General features: G+C 41.8%; 1 protein-coding gene across 2 annotated transcripts in view; it reads left to right on the forward strand.

The window, feature by feature from the left end:
- LOC107219520 (alpha-mannosidase 2) overlaps positions 1-18718 on the forward strand; it is an 81689-nt gene extending 62971 nt beyond the window's left edge. For both annotated transcript variants that reach the window (XM_015657801.2, XM_046737317.1), the window contains exons 4-6: positions 1125-1297; positions 2406-2539; positions 13555-18718. In XM_015657801.2, coding sequence (XP_015513287.2) covers positions 1125-1297; positions 2406-2539; positions 13555-16166 — 2919 coding nt within the window. In that variant the 3' untranslated portion in view covers positions 16167-18718. The remainder of the gene's footprint in view (positions 1-1124; positions 1298-2405; positions 2540-13554) is intronic.
- The last annotated feature ends 1473 nt before the right edge of the window (positions 18719-20191 follow it).

The following is a 20191-nucleotide window of genomic DNA, read 5'->3' on the forward strand; positions in this document are numbered from 1 at the left end:
CCGACAGGGTTCGTCGATACTTTAAACTATACAACAATTATGTCGTGAATATGCGGAAAAGGATATTGTAGAAATTTTATGCAGTGCTTGGCTAAGCGTGACAGTTACAGACCTCATCTTAGAAGTTTTAACGACCGACTGATTAGCTGGCCGTAATCCTTGCTCGGCTAAACCTCTCCTTCTCTCTTATCTGTGTGTGAACACATTCGTATTTTTTCTTAGAAACCGCCGCGGTTAAACTGAGACCCAGCCAGGATTATTCAAAAATCGTAATTTTTCTAAATTTCATTTTCATAATTTACGTATATTCGAGTATAAACACAGAAAATTTCCTGTCGATCAGACAAATATTCTCCAAGTTACGCGCACATTTGCAAAGACGCCCCGGAGCGTTTGAAAGTGCTTTTGAAACTTTGAACGCCTTTTTCTCAAAACTATGTTTTCAAAGTCGGTGAGCAAGATTTCTCGGAAACGGCCGAACCCATCAGTCGCAAATTTTGTCCCAATCTTTATGAATACATTTTTCAGTTCTTGGTCGAAGGTTTTTTTCTCGCCGATAAATATCATCCATTTTATAAACAAGCTAAGGCGAAAATTTTTATAGAAAGTCGAATTTGTTTTTTCAGAAGCCGCTGTTTTGTTAAAAATGAATAATTTGCTTACTTCTTCGATTTAAGACCAGATAATACCTTATATCAACTAATACTTTTTTGTCTTTTCATTTCGGATGATTCGGTCCAGACGTATCTTGCTCACCGCAAAACGCCTTTTTTTTACAGAAGTCTCCCTGAGATCGGCTAAACGAGCTTTAAAAACCATTATATTTACAAATCAAAAATATCAGAACGAAGTTCAATGTTACCCCGATATGTACATCAATTTTTATGTTAATAAACCGAACTGTCTCGTCGTGAAAAATCCTTGAAAAATCGCTTTCTTCGCCCTCCTGGCCGGTGATAACTCCTTAAAAATTAACAAACTGTCAGATTTCTCGAGAGACTCTCCGGACCAGTACCGTTCAATTATTCCGAGGAGATGTTCCATCCGGCCATTAACGAGGTTCGAAAGATAAGGTTCATACGCCAGAGTGCAGTCTGCAATAACAATCTACCTTTCCGTTGCAGGTATTTCTCGTCCCGCACAGCCACGCCGATCCAGGATGGTTGAAAACGTTCGAGCAGTATTTCCATAGCTCGACGAGGGGGATCCTCAACAACATGGTTACCAAGCTCCAGCAGTGGCCCAACATGACCTTCATATGGAGCGAGGTTTCGTTTCTGTCGCTGTGGTGGGACAGGTACGTTGATTGATTAATATAGGCGGGAGTCCAGCCGCGTCTTTATTTCAGCTGACGTTCCAGCAAGCCGCCATATTGTCGTCGAAATAAAAGGGAAAGGGAAACGAAGAGGGCCTCGATTTATCGGACCCTCCAATTCCCCTCCAACGTTGGTCTTATTTTCCCGTCTGACACGCGGACTCGCCCTCCACTAGGATTGCAAGAATTTCCGGAATCTCGAATTGCGAGTGCGAGTGAAAAATGTACGCGAAACTCGGGGGTGAAAAATTGATTACAATTTGCAGGCCTGCAGCTATTTTGACCGTTTCAGGGCGCGCCGATCACGGAACAAAACGCCGTGCCGGATGTCTTGCGAAATTGCGAATTTCGCTGAGCGTAAGTTTCACGATAACTGTAACGTGTGGGTGTGATGAAGAAAGTTGAGGAAAAATAAGAAGAGGGGGAAATAAGAGAACGCGAAAATTGCCCTTCCTGGGACGGCGGTCGCTTGATTGATGCTCGCCGGAGGTTTTTTCTTTCGGAATGCAACCGACGAGAGCGGGGATGCGGAATTCTTGCTTCCGGTGCATTGTCGTTTACTGTATTGTAGGAATAATACACAAGTGCAGCGACCCGGTGTTACTCTGCTTTTGTAAAGACTAGACGGGCGATGCTGGGGAGAAAGTTTTTCGGGACTGAATTATATTGTTTACTGGGAAAAGGGAGAAAAAGAAAAGAGGGAAAAACTCGACCGACGATAACGGCAAGGGCAGACTTTCCCCCCGTGTTGAATCTTGAGCCAAGATCCATCCACCGCAATAATGGCAGAGAAAGAGAAAAAAGTATAATAATAGGTGAAAAAAATTAAATGACCTTTTTCATCCGCTGACTCTTTTCTCGTCTCTCTTCTACCATTCGTTTGCTGTTGTTGTGCTTCATCTATGGCAGTATAATGTAACCAATATCGATAACGGTGTAATGGTTTCCATTTTACGAACAGCCTGTTTCATCGGCCGTTGAAAAATGTATGCTGCGTCCGAAAGAACTTTATGTCTTCTAGTACCGAGTCGAGTTTACAGATTTTTTATTTTCCAGATGTAGTAAACCTTTGACGATTTGTGCTTTCCAGCGCTCATCCGACTAAGAAAAGAGCTGTGAAGAAGCTGATCAAGGAAGGCAGGCTGGAAATGACTACAGGCGGTTGGGTTATGACCGACGAGGCGACCTCTCACGTTTACGCGATGCTGGACCAGCTTATCGAAGGTAAAATTACCCTCGTCGTTTAAAAAAACTACACATGTTTTTTATACCGTTTCCTACAGATTTTTACTCGCTGAAACCGAGAAAGATACTCAAAAAGTTCCGTCATGTCGGGTCTTTACTTGAACTCGTGTTTGCACTTTCGTTCGGAGTGAAAACTCCCGTTTAACTCGAAATCTGGTATCCTATTCTTGATTCTGAAAATCCTATGCAAAAGTGTTCTCTTACTTTCGTTTAATATGTATTATAGTTCGAGACTCAAGAATAAATACAGAGAAACAGAAAATGGAAAGCGGAAGCGTGTTCGGAGAGGTGTCAAAGAGAAGAAGAAAAGATTTCATAAGCAAAAAGTATGAACACGGAATGTTGAGTAAATTTTATAAAGAAATTGTTTGTTCAATTTTACAAGAAATATTGTTCAGTTCGTTGCAACGAACTGGTGGTTTTTCATTATTTTTATCATTTTTCTTATGCAAACTACTTGTATTCTGCTAGAATACTGTAGGTGATGGAGAAAATGGAAGACATTTTTGGATTCAGCACACTCGAAAACATAACAATTACCAAAACCATCCCATGCAGCTGAAAAAAATTATTTGCACTTCGCTCTTTTATCTTTCGTACGTTCCTCGTTTATTTCAATTAACGGATATTCTGATGAATTTTTCCCATCGAAAGTATGGAAGGAGGGGGAAAAAAATGAAAAATAAATTATGAAGCCTCTCAAAGGTTGAATATTTCCATGTATTTCAAAGCTAGAGTAATTAGCTGTCTCTCATTTCCGGGCTGCTTTCCTCGATCTTCGGTTCTTGTATTTTAATCCCTTGAATATGAAATTTTTTTCAATTACCATCATCTTTTTTCCCCAGAATATCACAGAACCGAGCAATTATCGGACAGAGCAAAAAAGTTCCTACGTAAACGATTTTCTTTTCAGCGAGCGACATTTTATGTGATAATGCTTGCGTATTACAAGTAACATTCAAACGTGCCAGTCTTTTCCATTATCTGGAAAAAAATGTAGCGGAATATTGATGGAAAATTGATCTGTTCCCTTTCTCTGCTATTATTTTACGATTAATGTAAGATAAAAATTTTTAACGCTCACGCTTAATGGCAGTGTGTGAAAATTGACTTTTTTCGATTCCATAAAATATTCCCATTCCTAGTTTTCGGATTCATTCTCCGATTTCTATGAATTGCAACGGTTCACGTTCTGAAACTTTCTCCAGAAAATACGAAAGCTTAAATACGCTGCATCTTCCGATTCTGTGCTTATTTTTTTACCAAGAAAATTATTTTCACCTACAACTCTGTTAGATCGTTGATTCCAAGCACCGATAGACATGCAAGCCTGCAATTTACCGAAACGCGTGTCCTGCAATTTTCAGAATTCTGCGTCGTATTAAAATGTGGGAAACATGTATATTACACCTGAAAGGTAGCGCGCAGCGTAGCGTAGCGTTAGAATAACAAAGTGTAATTAAATTCCAGAGTTCCTTTTTCATCGGGTGAAAAGAGGGCAATGAATCTCATGCATATTAATACCACTCCAGTTTTGCGGATTGGATTTCAGAAGTCGCGGCTTTTCTCGCAACTTCCTTCACTCGTCTCCGGCATATCCACTTAAGTTGAAAAAAATCCTCGCGACTCGGCACTTTTCTCAACCTGTCGCAAGTCCCGTTCAGAAATATGGAATAAAGAAACGTTAGCGATATTTACCGTGCAAGGAGGTAAGAAAAAAAAGAGGCACCGTTCCATATACCATAAAGTTACAAAAATCCTCGGGGACTTCGTTTCACCGTTGAAAATATCGACTACAAGTTAACCATATTAAATTCTGCGTAATTGCAATTATCTCAATTAACCGGTAATTTTCATTATTACGTTCAAGTCTTCTAAAGAAACTTTCCAACTGGCATCGACCAATTTACATCAACATGGAAGCGAGGAAGGGTCTAAAATTGTATCGGTAACTATCTGCAATTCGAACCCAATCGTAATGACAATCTAGGAATATCGAATATTGATTTAGATATCCAGGTTTTGATTAGTTTGTCAAGGAATCGGACCTTTCGTAAAGACGAGAAAATCGCCACCGTCGTCGATCCGTGCAAAGCTTCACAGTCGTCTTCTTTCAACCTGCAGCAATAAAAATCCCGTGATTCGGGATTGCAGCAGCGAGGACTTGGAAGTACTTTACGTCCTTTGCGGTTGATCAGGACTCGCGTCGTTACCACGAGATTGAAGCGACCCTCGATCGTAATCTCCTCGACAATTTTCCACCCTTGGCTGCACGTAGCTCATTGTAGCCACATTTTTTGGCTCGAAGCCTGCAGACGGAGGATTTTACATTACCGAAAGAAATTAAGCCGGAGGAATCTGCAATCACTTTGCCGGATTTACTCCACAGCTTTTTCCATGAAACACATTAACCCCGAAAACGAGGCTCGAAAATGTTTCAACGTTTACACAGAATCCGCTCGTTTTCTTCTCAGAAAGTATACATATCTCGAAAAGGATATAATTCATGGTTTTCGTGACACGGCGTATATACACACGAATTATGCGACAGGTTTTTTCGTTTCTGCTTACATTTGAGAGAAAAAAAAAAAAAAACTTAAGACTCTGAGAGGCCGGTTTTATGACTACAAGCCATTCCTCGAGTGCCGCTTTTCCTAAGTTACCTAAACGGATTACGTGGCGACACGAGGTGTCTCAACGTGTCTCGACGAATCCCACGGGAAAACGATGCCTTTCTTCTCGCTGACGAGGTGTAAGGTTCTGAAGAAACTTGGAACACCGGGAATGTGATGAGGATGAAGAAACTATTACAGGCTCTCTCGCGAAACAAGGAATTCGTAATCAAAATTCACCATCGTGATGTCTGTAAAAAAAAAAAAAAAAAAAAAAAAAAAAAAAAAAAAAAAGGCACACGTTTGCAGAACAGGCGATAAAGAAAAAACGCAATGTATGCTATTTTCATAGGTAAAGGAGGAAAGGAATTTCATCTTGTTTCTTGCCGTATCACTCTCAGAAGCTTGATATGAATTTCGAGGATGAAATCTTTCTCCAGTGGTGGGGCAAAAACCGATGAGAAGAAACGGGGGGGGGGGGGGGGGGGGTGTGAGCTTCACTCTCCCAGTTGAGTATACATACAGATATATTTGTATAGTATATACATATGTATAACGTATATGCATATACATATACTGCATAGTTAAACGAAGTACGAAATTCTAATTCGACAATTTTGTTGAATTATTTATAGCCACCCTCTGCTTCGCTCTCTCTTTCTTCTCAGTCCTTATCCTCGAGTTGAACTTGAAATAATGAAATTTCCCGATTGCATTGCCTGATGCTTAAAGGCTGACGGTTCTCTCGCTGTTAAATTCTCCCTCGGTGATTCTAGACCGCCTTTCAAGATATTATCGGTATGAATATCAGATGCAAAAGATCCGACTGGTAAACAGAGCTTTTAAATTCAGGCTCTTGAAACTTATTTTCCAGTAAAATACGTGCTCTATTCATCGTTGCTTACGGAGTTTTTAATGCTTCCTTTTAATAATTATTCACATCGAAACTGCCCTACTCCGATGGATTTCATCGCATTGAAATCGCGATACTCCGCCTCTCGAAGATCCTCGAAAATCACTCGGCGTTGAGAGCTTCAGAGCATAACTGAGGTAATAATAGATCACTAAAATCGAAGCTCGTTCTTACGACGATAGAATTGGTCCGTTTCATCGAACGAATTATAAACGTGAACCGATATTAATTAACTATACTACTTTCACCTACTTATGTAGGCGACATGATGCTTCCGTTGTACTTGCAATTAGCGAATTCGTTATGCTTTTGTGAAACAATACGATGAAAATAATGCGAAGCATCTGAACAGGTGAAATTTCTTACTCCACGCTCGTGTGCATTACGACGATTGAAGATATATTGATAATGATATTGGAAGTGAAAATTTTAAAAGTACGCCGCAATCGCGTTGACTATGTTAACTAATAATAAGTCATGTCAAATCATAGTGTTCAATGGACCTGGAAGTGTCCTTGAATTTTGCTTGTCCTTCAATAGTCCTGGAAACTATCCTTGAATTTTTCTCGTGTCCTGGAAATGTTTTATTTTCAATGTTCTTGAATACCCTAAAAATGTACTGGAAATGTCCTTAAATTTTGTTTGACCTTCAAAAGTCCTGGAAACTATTCTTGAATTTTTCTCGTATCCTGGAAGTATTCTATTTTTAATGTTCACGAATAAGTTGAAAATATCCTGGAAATGTCCTTGAATTTGCTAGAGATATTTTACCGAACGCCATGCAAATGTATAGGTGCGAGTAAAAAGAAATTCCACGAATAACAGAGCTGAAATTGACTTGCACAAATCTCGGAGTCTCTAAACAACAAGAAAACGACCGGGTTCCTCACGTTCTGAACGAGAACACAGTTGCGCATTTCGATTACATTGCACAGTAGAATGCAAATGGGTTAACGTGTTCGATTTTCCTCGGTCGCTGCTATTCTTTCGGCGCCGAAGCGTACTGTTCGGGAATAAAGTTGGCCGTACTTCAACGTTTATTATTATTGCTTCGATTCAAAAAGTCAAGCTCTTTCACCGGCTGCAGCTGAACGTGTCAGACCGCAAAAAAAAGTTTGAAAATTTTTGCCTACCCTCAGGATCAACCGGTTGATTCGGACTTTGAACGGTTGGATGTTCATCCCTGCAGAGCGTGGCTCAAGTGTCAGATTATCACGGCATTATGAAAGTTGTTCCGGCAACGATTGCTCGCGGGAAATAAAATATTTAAACCTCGCCAGAGTTCGGAGAGGTGGAAAATGGCGCTTACCTGATTGTGAGTTTGAACTTTGCAGACGGCGTTCGTTCCGTCGTGCCCTCGAAAACTTTGCGGTTAGTGTAACGAACCTCTTGAGCGAGGCGAGTTCGTTCGATGAAAGCTCCAGTTACCGCGATAGTTAAAACCCCAATTCGGTCAAACGACGACGTGGCATGTCAATTATTGTCCTCGCGAATCGAACCGCTGTACGCTCGATGCTTGTTCCCACGGTGAAAAGTTTACCCAGAATAAAACGATATCGGGTCAACTTTGAGCCACGGAAACCACCGCAACGTCTTGTTATCAGCTTTGAACAATCACAAACGCTACGGATAGTTTATTGTGGGAACTGTTTTCCATCTACGCTCATCTCACTCCAGTGGCATGTAATTTGAAGCTTTTACGAGTAGCTTGACCCTTTAATTCACGCTGGGACGCCCAGCGTCTCACTTTTTTTTCCACAGCTTTTTATGTATTAAACTACTTTTTTGGTAACAAGTGCCGATTTTTTTTTGGTTCCAAATGATCCCTGAAATATTTCCAAGCCTAAAAAAAAGGCGAAATTTGTTCCTTTGTTTATTTACTGGAAAAAAATTATTTTCTGTTAATATACCACGAAAATCCGGATACCATTTCTTACACTAACTCAATACGCGGGAAAAAATTTTCTTTGTATTTTTTTTTTTTGTTGTCAAAAACAAATAAAAGTACCATGTACTATGTACTAGATCAAAACTAATAATTGTATTTACTAATAACTTTCATTTCGAGAGTTGTTGGCATTCTAATCTGACGAAAAAGTTGTGTAATTTTAGAAATTCAAAACGCTGGAGCCGATGGTAAAACCAAATACATATACAATTAAAGTGGTTTCGTTGTTAGAAAAGTTTTTCGTTCAGATTTGTAAACAGAGACTCTACAAACGCCCATTACTGGCTTTCACTGAAATCGAGTAACATTGTGCCTTTGCTTTCGCCATAGTAAATCTGCCATTTCGGTTCTACACTTTTCACTCAGTGAACCAAAAAATGTTGAGCATCGAGTTTCATGGAAATCAAATACGTTTTAGTGTTTTAGTCACCATATTTAACCCACCATGATCTCAGACTCGTAATCAGCGATCTTAGAAACCATCCCATGCTAATATCAAAATCGAATAAATTTTTGTATTTACGCCTTGTGCTTGAAGAACGCGCGAATAGAACAATTCGCATTAGCTGCGCACTTATTGATTTTGAATTCAGATTGCCTAGATGCCGATCTATTATCGCCTACTTTGCAAATCCTGCCAATGTGGCAACTTTCCAAAGTATCAGTAAATGCCAATTAAAATCAGAGTTAATTGGATTCCATTATCCAACCTCGGCGCCATATTATCCGCTTCGAAGCGATGATACGATTTCCGCAAAGTCCCGGCTTGTCCCTCGGTTTTCTTCTCTCGTACAGTTCGAACCGATTTACAGGATTGTCTCGAAACGTTTCGAACGATCGGTCATTCACACGGTCGCTTTAATAACCGCGACACAATTAACGCGACAACCTTACTGTGAGAAAGTATTTTGAAACATTAAAAAAATAAATTCAGCCAATGCAGCCACAAATGTTTCTGCTTTCGTAAAATTATCCAGCCGGCTTTGCCAATCCAATTATTTGTGTCTCGTCAAACGGAAAGAACCCAAACTGTAAACTCACGGCTGTAACGCGCGAGAACAATTTTCATTGCTTGTAACTTACGGTGATAATATAACGTCATTTGAATTGCTTTAGATTGGATAATTAAACGTGGAGTAGAAGGAGGGAGACGTAGGTATTCACCGAGGGTATAAAATGTTGGGTATAGGAGTTGCTCGGCTTTAAAACTGAAATGAATTATCTGAAACGTGTTTCGAGTAAACATGAGGATTTAGGGGAGTGAAGCGGTAAACAGTCCCAGGGAGGTTTTGGCTCCGAAGAGTCTTTAAAAGTTTCGCTTCTTCTTTTCTCCTATCCCGCGCGATCTCATTTGAATGCAAATATCTGCGGCTTCCTCGGGGCAAAGTGACAGAGAAGAATTCTTGCTGTTCATGACGATATTGTATGTACGGTACACATCATACGTTCGTACACTGCACACATGCTCAAGTACTTCTATGGGAGGAACGAAAATTTACTAGTTTTCCATAATTACAACTACAATACGGTGTAAATTTTCCATCAACGATCGGTACGAAAATCCTATTACTCTCAAACCGACGCCTCATACGAAAAGTCTCACGTTGCAGATTATTTTTTTACAAAAACTAGCGTGTTTCGACACTCACCGCGAAAACTGAAACGTTTCAATACAGATCAGTAAGAGTGTAGTATTTATTGGTGGGTATAAAAATCCAAAAAGACTGATTTAGTCGATCTCCAATAAGATGAAATAGTTGTTACACTCTTGTAGAAAAAATTACGCATAGTTTAGGTTAGGACTAATTGATGTAAATATAATCAGACCAATTGACATTTATATTGATAAAAATCTGGAACAAATTTGGAACATCTGTAAATTATTTTGACGCGAATAAACGCATATTCTGCATCCGCAAATTTACTTTATTTACGACTATCGCACACCCCACAAATCTTCAGAAGATCCTTATTGCACTAATCGAGACTTGACAGTTTTCGCGGCAATGACCGAAACGTGCTAGTTTTCGTAAGAGGCGACGAAACATACTTGGCAATCGTTTGGATAAACGGAGTATACGAACGCTTTTGGGAAGGCTTTTTCAGTTCTGAATTTTATCCAAATACAGCGATACCCTCCCTTATCTGGATCGTCGAATAATTCGGAGTAAATTTTGCCGCGTAAGCCGGGTTCGATTGGACGAAAGGGTCCCTCGTCGAGTTAGCATTTTCAATGCCTACACTAACACAGGGTCCACGAATCCACGTTGCAGGTAATCGGCAAAAATATTTCCACGGACCAGTGGGCAGCCATGCGATGTCGTTTGCCCGGATTAACGGGAGGGGAGAGACTTTTTGCTGATAAACAAGGACAATTACACGATTTTTCCACCTCCTCCTTATCATCATTCTCGGTTTATCGCTTCGCGAAATCCCTCAGATTGTCCGCACGGCATGGGCTACAGGACGAAACACTTGAAAAAATCCACCCTCGTATGATGAATGTGCTAAATCCTCTCCCAGATGGTTAGCCGTGATTACGTGTCCAACGTACATTCACCCTAACAACCTTTAAAAGAGACTCACTGTAGCCAGATTGCAAAGTGAAATTTCGAGGCCAAGCCCATGCCTTTTAATCCATTTTTAGTGTCTTCCTGGAGGTCTTGATGGAAACTTTCGTTGTTGGTGAAACAGTTTCATTCGAGGGTGGAGAACTTTCGATGTTGGCTGAACCAAAAGTCGGTAGAGAAAACTTGCTGAAAATGTTCGCGGCTATAGTGTCAGGAGTAGTAGAGTGATTCGGTAGTGTTTTAGCGCGACAAATCCAACGTGGACGGAGATAACTGAAACTAGATAGTGTTACGAAAGTTAACCGAAGAGTGCGAAAAACGATCAATCTAATCCCCGCAACTTTTTCACCCCCCAATCTGTTCCGAGACAGAGTTGTAACATCGGGGCGTTGACAACGGCTGTTGTGTCTCTCATTCCAATTTAGGTATACATTCTGCTATATTTTCAACAACGAAACACAACAACGTGTGAAGTCTACGGTGCTAAACGATACGGCAAACCAAAACCACAGCGAATGAAATCGAGGAGAATCTATTAGTGACCATGATCGGTTTGAGTCGAATTGAAAACGGACGGTTAACGTGTAAAATTGTGTCGCCTCTCGAAAGAAAGAATATTCACCATTTTCGAAACTACATGTTCCACCACATTGCAGACCTTCGACCGGATTATTCTTGATCCGATTTCTCAATACGTCTAAAACTGTGTACGGGGGTAACCGTGTGGGATCCGGGGTACAATCGGATAAGCCGGGCAGACGTTGAATTCCCCAAAGATCGACATCCGAGAGTTCCAAAAATCCAAATGTCTCAACTCCGACGACGGCTTCGAATAAATTGCTGCCGGATCAGTGACCCGTTTGCTCTCCACCCCCGCAGAGATCGAACCAGTCCTACGGTGGATACGCCCCGGCACCCACACCTTCGACGGAGTCCTTGGGTTCGATGGGCACCGGGATACGCCGCCTAACTAGCGCTGACTTCGGGTAATTCTATTACCTGCCGAGACATCCCGCAGGATTAATTTTGCGGCTTCCTCGCACTTAATTCTAATGACAGCGCCAACCCTGCCTGCACTGCCATTCTCTTCTCCCTCCCCTCCTTTCTGTAGGATCTCAGTCGAGGAGGCCCATTCCCCATTTCCTTGAACAACCCGCCTGGAATTACATACGGTTAGCGGGTGTACAGTCCAGGGTGGTCCTTAAGGACGTCATTTTTTAATTTTGGCCGGCTCTCCTTCCCAAATCGTCTCCAAATAATTAAAAAATAATACTATAATTTTTTCAAATATTTAAACGGGTTTCTTGGGTCGCTGATTTCGAAACTGAACTGAAAATTTGAAAGTTCAAAATCGCGGATCCAATATGATGGAGCGAAATCCAAAAAGTCATTTGAATTCGATAAAACTCGCTACTCGGGGATTTTCGAGGTCGCTGATTACGAATCTGAACTCGAAATTACAAAATTCAAAATGGTGGATCCAATCCCCAATGTCAAGTGCCTTTTGGGGATTTCGTCTACCATATTGGATTCGCCATTTTGAATTTTCAAATTTCGAGTTCAGATTCGTAATTAGCGACCCAAGAGACCCCCTATACCAAATGTCATCTAAATACGTTTTGTAGATTTTACATGCCTCTGAAAGGATTAAATTGGGAAATCCACCCTCTGCGGGACACGGGTTAGAGTCGCGATAAAAATCTGAAAAAATGAGGGAATTATTTTTTAATTATCTGGTGCTGACTTGGAGGGTGAGCCGGTCGAATTTCAAAAATGACCTTTTTAAGGACCACCCTGATATACACGTATGTATATATTGATACGACACGCCGGTATAATAGCATGTGGACCGAAAGGGGGGGGGGGGGGGGGAGGCACACGTTACACGCACACGCAAACGACTCATGTGTATGCGATTTAGCGAAAATTAATACCAGCTTTCCCCCACGTTTCGCAACGGAGAGACCGGAATTGGGGACCGAAAGTAGGTTGCTCGTGCAATTGAGCTGATCAAAGGACCCGAGCAGGGCTAGAGCGCAAAAATTTCGAATACCAATCGAGGTTTGACGGTGCAGTTTGTGCCGCCGAGAATTCATGCCGTAAACAGCGGAAACGGTGATTGAAATAATATCGAAGAAAACAGACCGGGACTAAGATGGGCTGACGTGATATCGAGTCCATGCGCCTAATCAGACCGATGATCTGACCTCTATTATTCCAGGAAAACTCGCTTCGCGAATGAATAAAACACATCGCGATGTAAACGAGAACGTTTTATGATATTGCCTCGATAGATTGCCGTCCAGGGCCGTATTAATCGCTCAAACTACCCCGCAAGCTAACGATAAGGCAGAAAAAGCACGGGAATGCTCTTCCTCGCATATTTATAATTCGCTTATCTTTTTTCGATGATCAGTGGGTATAACTAGTCGTGAATCGATTTATCGAGAATGTTATTCGAGCCCAACTCTCACTCTCGGCAATGAAACTAAAAAAAACGGAATCCAGTATCCATCCCTGCATTTGATGTGAGACCATGCTCGTGCTTGTGCATTGAACCGGTTCAGTCTCTCTAACGAACGGCCGGTGACCCCGCCCATTTAATTTGACCCTGCATTCATCCCCTGTTCGTGACAGAAGCGTCGATACGTTGATCAGTGGGCGTTGAAAATACTCAACTCCGCTCGCTAATCGCTTCGCGTAAACAGCCAATTCCATATCACACGCGGAAAGTGAAAGGTAAATACAGTTGGAAATATTAATCGCAGGCAGAGGCAGCTGCTGTGTCAGTTTATCGTTCATATTCACGTGGAACGTGCATCGAGACGAATGTAATAACAGATATGGTTGCCAGTACTCGTTCGCTGTCCTGGAAGCTCCAAAATTGAACGTCGAATGTAATCTTGCCCCGAACATTTGTGCAGGCGCTCAATTGTCTGCTGTTGTTGCAGGTCATCAATGGCTCAAGACGAACCTTGGGGTTGCACCAGAATCCGGATGGGCGGTGGATCCCTTCGGTCACGGAGCGACGGTCCCGTACCTTCTCAAGTCCTCAGGACTTTCGGGGATGGTGATTCAGCGGATTCACTACGCCTGGAAGCAGTGGTTCGCGAAAAAACAGTACGGTGATTTCCTGTGGCGACAGCCTTGGGACAAGAACGGAGCGACGGCCATGCTAACGCACAATCAGCCCTTCGACATATACAGCATAAAACACTCATGCGGTCCACATCCCCACGTCTGCCTGAACTTCGACTTTCGAAAGATAAATGGCGAGTACACCGAGTATTCGGTACGAGCGGTGGACGTGACGAAGAACAACGTGAAGCAGATGGCTGAACTTCTTCTTGAGCAATACTCGAGGACCGGGTCACTCTTCCCCCACAACGTCGTTCTCATGCCTCTCGGTGACGACTTCAGGTACGATCATCCGATCGAGTGGGACCAGCAGTATACCAACTACAAGGCCCTCCTCGAATTCATCAATGAACGGAAGGACGAGTACAATGCCGAGGTTGTGTTCGGAACGCCGAAGGAGTACTTCCGGGAAATTGAAAAGAGGTATCAGGAGTACCCGACCCTGAAGGGTGACTTTTTCGTCTACTCCGACATCTTCAGCGAAGGCAGACCCGCCTACTGGAGCGGATACTTCACGACGCGTCCGTACATGAAGATCTTGGACCGAGAACTCGAGGCGAATCTGAGGTCGGCAGAGATTCTTTACACGGTAGCATTGAACGTCGCCAAGCAGTCCGGTCAGGACATAAAACTCTTCGAGACGTACTTCGAGAAGCTGGTCAAGGCCAGAAGGAACTTGGGCCTCTTCCAGCACCACGATGCTATTACCGGCACGTCGAAATCCTTCGTCATGAAAGACTATGCTCTCAAACTATTCGAGTCGATATCTGACATGACGAGCCTGCAGAGTTTCGTCATACAGTCTCTGGCGGTTACAGCACCGAAAGGGAACTCCATTTACGTTGTGCCAGAGTCGGACAGGGACAGCTACGAGAAGCTTCCCAAGAAGATTCCGATCGCCGTCAACAATCTCGAGACGCGTCAGATCCTCCTTTTCAATCCGCTCGCTCAGACGCGGCAGGAGGTTGTGACCTTGAAGGTGACGTCTCACCTGGTCAGGGTCTTAGATCCCCACAAAAATCCCATTCCGTATCAAATTCTACCGGTCATGAACGCCACCAGCATAACGCACGATCTCTACACCGTCCTCTTTGTGGCGGAACTCCATCCGCTCTCGATCGCGGCTTATCACCTCCAACACGTCGAAAAGGTGTCCGCCGACGTTCTGTCGGTGGTTTACTGCAGCCGGTGCGGAAAGGATCCGCTCTTCCCGATAAAGTCGATGCAGACGGGAGACGTGCAGCTGGAAAACATCAGGATGAAGCTGCTCTTCGATGGTCAGACAGGATTCCTAAAGACCGTGACGAAGAAGACTTCCGGTAGGATAATGCAGTGCGGGATTCAATTTGCCGCTTATCCTTCTGCCCAATTTCACAGCGGTGCCTACCTCTTCATGCCAGATCCGAATCTGCGAGACACCGACAAGGACATCCTCGAGGCTTACACTCCTCATCAGAAAATCTACATCGTCTCTGGACCGCTGAGCTCCAGGCTTACGGTGGAGTACGGCAAGCTTCTGGTTCACCACGTGTCCATTTACCACGTGGACAATAGCCTTGGTGAGGCGATCTTCCTGAAGAACGTTGTGGATTTTGAGACACCGCCGAAGAACAGAGAGACCGAAATGTTCATGAGGATACAGACCGACATACAGAACGAAGACCCGCCCGAGTTTTACACCGATTTAAACGGTCATCAGATGCTGAAGAGGACAAAGATCGAAAGGATCGGTATAGAAGGCAACTACTATCCGATCACCACTATGGCCTACATCGAAGACGCGACCCACAGGCTTACCCTGCTGGTCAACCACGCCCAGGGTGCCGCCAGCTACCAGCCAGGGTGGCTCGAGGTGATGCTGGACAGGAGAACCCTCTACGACGATTCCCGGGGTATGGGCGAGGGTCTTCTGGACAATCGCAAGACCGTCTTCAAGCACTGGCTGCTCCTCGAAGACATCAACGGGGACGGGGACAGTTACTCTCGGGCGTCGTTGTTCGCCAATCACATGAGCAACGCGCTCAACTACCCAGTAAACGTCTTCGTTTTGTCGGTCGACGGTACCGAGCAGGAAGTCAAGGTCAGTCCGGAGACCCGGCTGGTCAGCCAGAGCTTTCCGTGCGACGTTCATCTGATGAATCTGCGTACCAACCATGACCAGAAACTCTCCCATTTTCCTACCAACACCGCGTTGATGGTTCTCCATCGGCAGGGCTACAGCTGCGCCGTCGGTACCGACACTGTATTCAAGAATTGTCCACTCGGCGACCGATTCTCACCCGCCACTTCGTTCTACACCCTCAACGCTAACGTCACCAAGACATCCCTGACCGGGACCAAGGTTCACAAGCAGTTGAACGATGGGTTCAGAGAGATAGATATCGTCCCCATGGAAGTCGAGACGTACAGTATACGGTTCCTGTAACAACGTGGTCTCGCGGATGGCCTTTCCATGACCACTGATTCAGAGCCTAAACGTTAGCGACGAGTGATTGCTTGCCCCGATTGGGATACAACATGATTCGGGCCTGGCCAAGAAGTGCGACTGTTATTGTGTTACATTCAGTTTTCGTATAAAGACTAACAATAAGAAATATCACGATAAATAAGTTTTATCTTTTGAGTATATTGTACCTCTTGCCACTGAATGCGGGCGTCTTCCGATATGTTGGATGCCAGTTGGGGCTTGGAACTCGTAATTGTCACATGTACATATCAGCCTGATCAACTCCACTATATTTATATTATACTCTGCCCTATTGCGAAGATTATATTATACCTACACAACCGAGAAAAGACAGGGAAATAAATCAAACCTACACAACTGAGAAAAGACAGGGAAATAAATGAAGTATTCTTATTAATCTAACGTATTTACGTATAATAAACGGGTATATAAACACGCGGCGAGAGACATAATCGATGTACTGTTGCAGAGAGTGATGTGATATTGTCGCGGTTTGGTACCACTAATCATTAAATGAATTATGATTTTTTTCACCACATATCTGATTCGCTTCCGTTGAATACTTTTCAACGCCACCTGTACCAAGTCAGATCTTGCCTCAAATAAATTTCAATAGATGTTATTCTGTTTCTAAGCTACTTTGTGCTTTCGTTTCTTCGTGGCTGACTGGTAAGGAAAATCACAACTTTGCAAATGATCGAGCGGCCAATTAAATCTCTTATTAATTCTGTTCCGATCTACACGCGGTTGAAGAATCTGTAATATGTTGTTTATTTGCGTATTTTCGTACACCTATGAAAGTTGCGGTGTATCGCAGCAATAACAACAACAGCAGCAGCAGCACCTTGCATCCAATTATATAAAAAAGAAAATTACGAAGAATCTTGTATAAAATATATTTCATTTACACATGACATGTATAATAATCATAATGCAGTAACGTTCGATTTATGCCCGGGAGTATTATATTTCAAGACGAACCCGAATACATACAAACGTTCTTCCAATTAAATCCAAACACCACGGCAAAGGCTCGGGATCCCCGTTAATAATATCTGTACGTTAATTAAATTCTACGATATATCGCACGTATGCAAAACCAGCATCCGCGACGCATAATTAACGCCTACCCAATGGCAAAAGGACACGTCGTCATAGCTTAAGGTTTCATTTAACCGTATTGATTAACGATCAATGACACTACAGCAACACATTATTCGGTAGCTATTTAATACAGTGATCGCTATTATTAATGAACGAATGCCAAAGTCATATGGTATAAAATGCGATGAAACACCGATGACCTGGGTTACGCATGATATTTATTTGAACGGATTTTAACGCGAATCAGTTATATGTTACAGCAGTTTGTACAAGAACTGGTAACCGATTAACCGATCCCGTTGTTATTATTAAAATGATTATTATTATTACTGTTATTAATGTGAGTATTATTATTAACAATGGATGGTTATTGGTAGTATATTATAGTAAAAATGAAAGACAAAAAATACGTAATTTGTATAAGTTATGCAGGAGAAAAATTGGAACACACTGAATAAACTCACCCCTGTGAGTGCGGTTAACATACATTTAGTATGTCTGGAAGAATTGTTAGTCGAGAATATATTTCATGCATAGACAAAAGTATCTTATTTATACACCCAATTTTTATGTATTAGTCTGCTTTTTCGTTAAATTGTTTTCTAGAAAGAGACTGACTTGATTGACTGAATCTTAGAATTATAGAATTAGCTAATTGATTTTGTATGATTTTTAGTTTTTTTCTTCAACTCATTTCACAATATCGATTTGACGATACATAAAATGGTTGCTTATTTCGTTTGATACATGAATGAATATTACGTGAAAACGTAAAAGTATACATTTGAAATTTTCATCGCTACAAAAACGTTATAATCACCGCAAATTATGATCATGTGTACGAGTTACGACCGAGAATTTACTTGATATTATTTTTCATAAAGATTTCTATACGTATACAATACACATAGGTACATGACATGACGTAGGTTTAATCTGTAATATAGAAAATATTGAATTACGAAAATGTATATGTATAAGAATTATAACTATTTAATTACATAGGTAGATAGATTATACTGTAATATATTCTATGTTTGTGCTGTCTTTAGAGAAAAAAAAGATATATATATATACATATATATGTTATAGATATATTATGTATATTAGGTGCGTGTAAGGTATGTAAAATAATTAATAAAACATGGTTTGCGCCATGGCAATTTTTAAATTCCAGATATTCTTGCACGTTATCGTCAACTACATTACGAACGCTCAATTAGACGCGAATGAAAAATCATCAATGAACAAATTATTTATAGCAGTGTGATAATTAATTATACACATGGTGTTATTTATGTTGCGATGTAATACAACTATATTTATTATCTAATTACATTAGAAGAAAAAAATTCGGAACGAAACCGTTTCATCGTTATGAATTATACACGTCATTACCTCGTCAACGTAATTTCTATCTTTCATGTATTGCAGTGATTTGCTGATACATCGTCAATGACAAACAATAAGAGGACGCATGCAGAATACGATTCTAAACAATAACCGTGAAAACAATATTTCAACTTGCTGAAGATTTTAATATGCAACTCGAGAGATTCGATCGATTCAATTGGGCATACCGATGTAATTAAATATGACGGGGAAGAAAGAGAAAGAATAAGCTGCGAAAGAAGACTCAGGTGTAATGCTGGTTGACTGGTATAAATTTTTTTTTAATGAAAGTAAAAACACTTGGAGCAAACCCCCCCACCCTTTATACGAAGTGTAACCAAAATCTGTAACATTGTAAAATAATTTTGTGACCAGCCCCCAACTGATGAGCGCTTGATGTGGACTTGAAGTCTTTGTCTCTTGGTATTCACCCTGCAGAAAGTTTTGCGTTGCGGTTTTAAGCAGATTTGAATGAAATCATTGTTTTCTCCCTTCCCATTTTCATTTTGAATATCACCTAGTGCCTCCATGCTGTTAAAATGAAAAAATGATCGGGTGTCAGTTTGAGAAAACAGTTCTCGGAACGCCAACCGGCGGTCGATTTTCCGTGAACCTTGATTATCAAACGCGTAATTTAGATCTGCTTGGATCAAGTATATGTATAATCTATGCACTTTTCAGAAAATGCAATGCTCGTCCTTCTTTACCAATTCTCGACTGCCTCCGATTGACAGAAATTATTATTCGGTATAATCGAGTAACACAAAGCGAAACTGTGTGGGTGTGTATGCGTCAGATAGATGAAAGTGGTTTTCAAGTTTGGGGGGATGAGATGAATTGTAATTTCAAACTTTCGCGAACTCGTTGGGATTGAGATTTCGTGACTGCGCATATGGAAGAAAGCAAGAACTTGCGGAAAATACAAAGAAGAAGGTGGAAAGAAAAGAGGGTGGAAAAAATTGAGACTAGAATGGTTTTTCGAGTTCGAAAGTCAGGCGAAGACTGTTTACCAATAATAAACTTGCCTCGCCCGCCAAGTTTTTCAAAGTTTGCTGGCGTATTCTTCGGCCAATTCTCAGTCAAAAATTTTCCCTCCCTTCATAACAATGTCTTCTATTAACGAACAAAAAATTGAGAGGCGTTAAACGCGGAGGAGGATGAGCAAAATTATAAGGGCTTAAGGCGTCTCCCGAATGGGGATTAAATAAAGAAAACAAAAAACAGGTGGAAAAAAGGTTGACAAAAGCGGGGGCGGCGAGTTGGAGATCTGCTTAGGGGCATTCGAATGTTTTTTGTACCCTTCAACGGGTTTCCCTTCCCTTCTAAATCCCTTCGCGAGGCCGGCACAAGATGAATTACCACCCCGATTGCTCTTTCGACCGTGATGCCGTTACTAAACCAGACACCCGCACCGAGCCTTTTCTTTCTTTTATTAAAACTTCGAAATAAAGATCGAGCACCCAGTTTATCGACTAATTATTGTTCCA

The sequence above is a fragment of the Neodiprion lecontei genome, chromosome 4, assembly GCF_021901455.1.
Source record: "Neodiprion lecontei isolate iyNeoLeco1 chromosome 4, iyNeoLeco1.1, whole genome shotgun sequence".
NCBI lineage: Eukaryota > Metazoa > Arthropoda > Insecta > Hymenoptera > Diprionidae > Neodiprion > Neodiprion lecontei.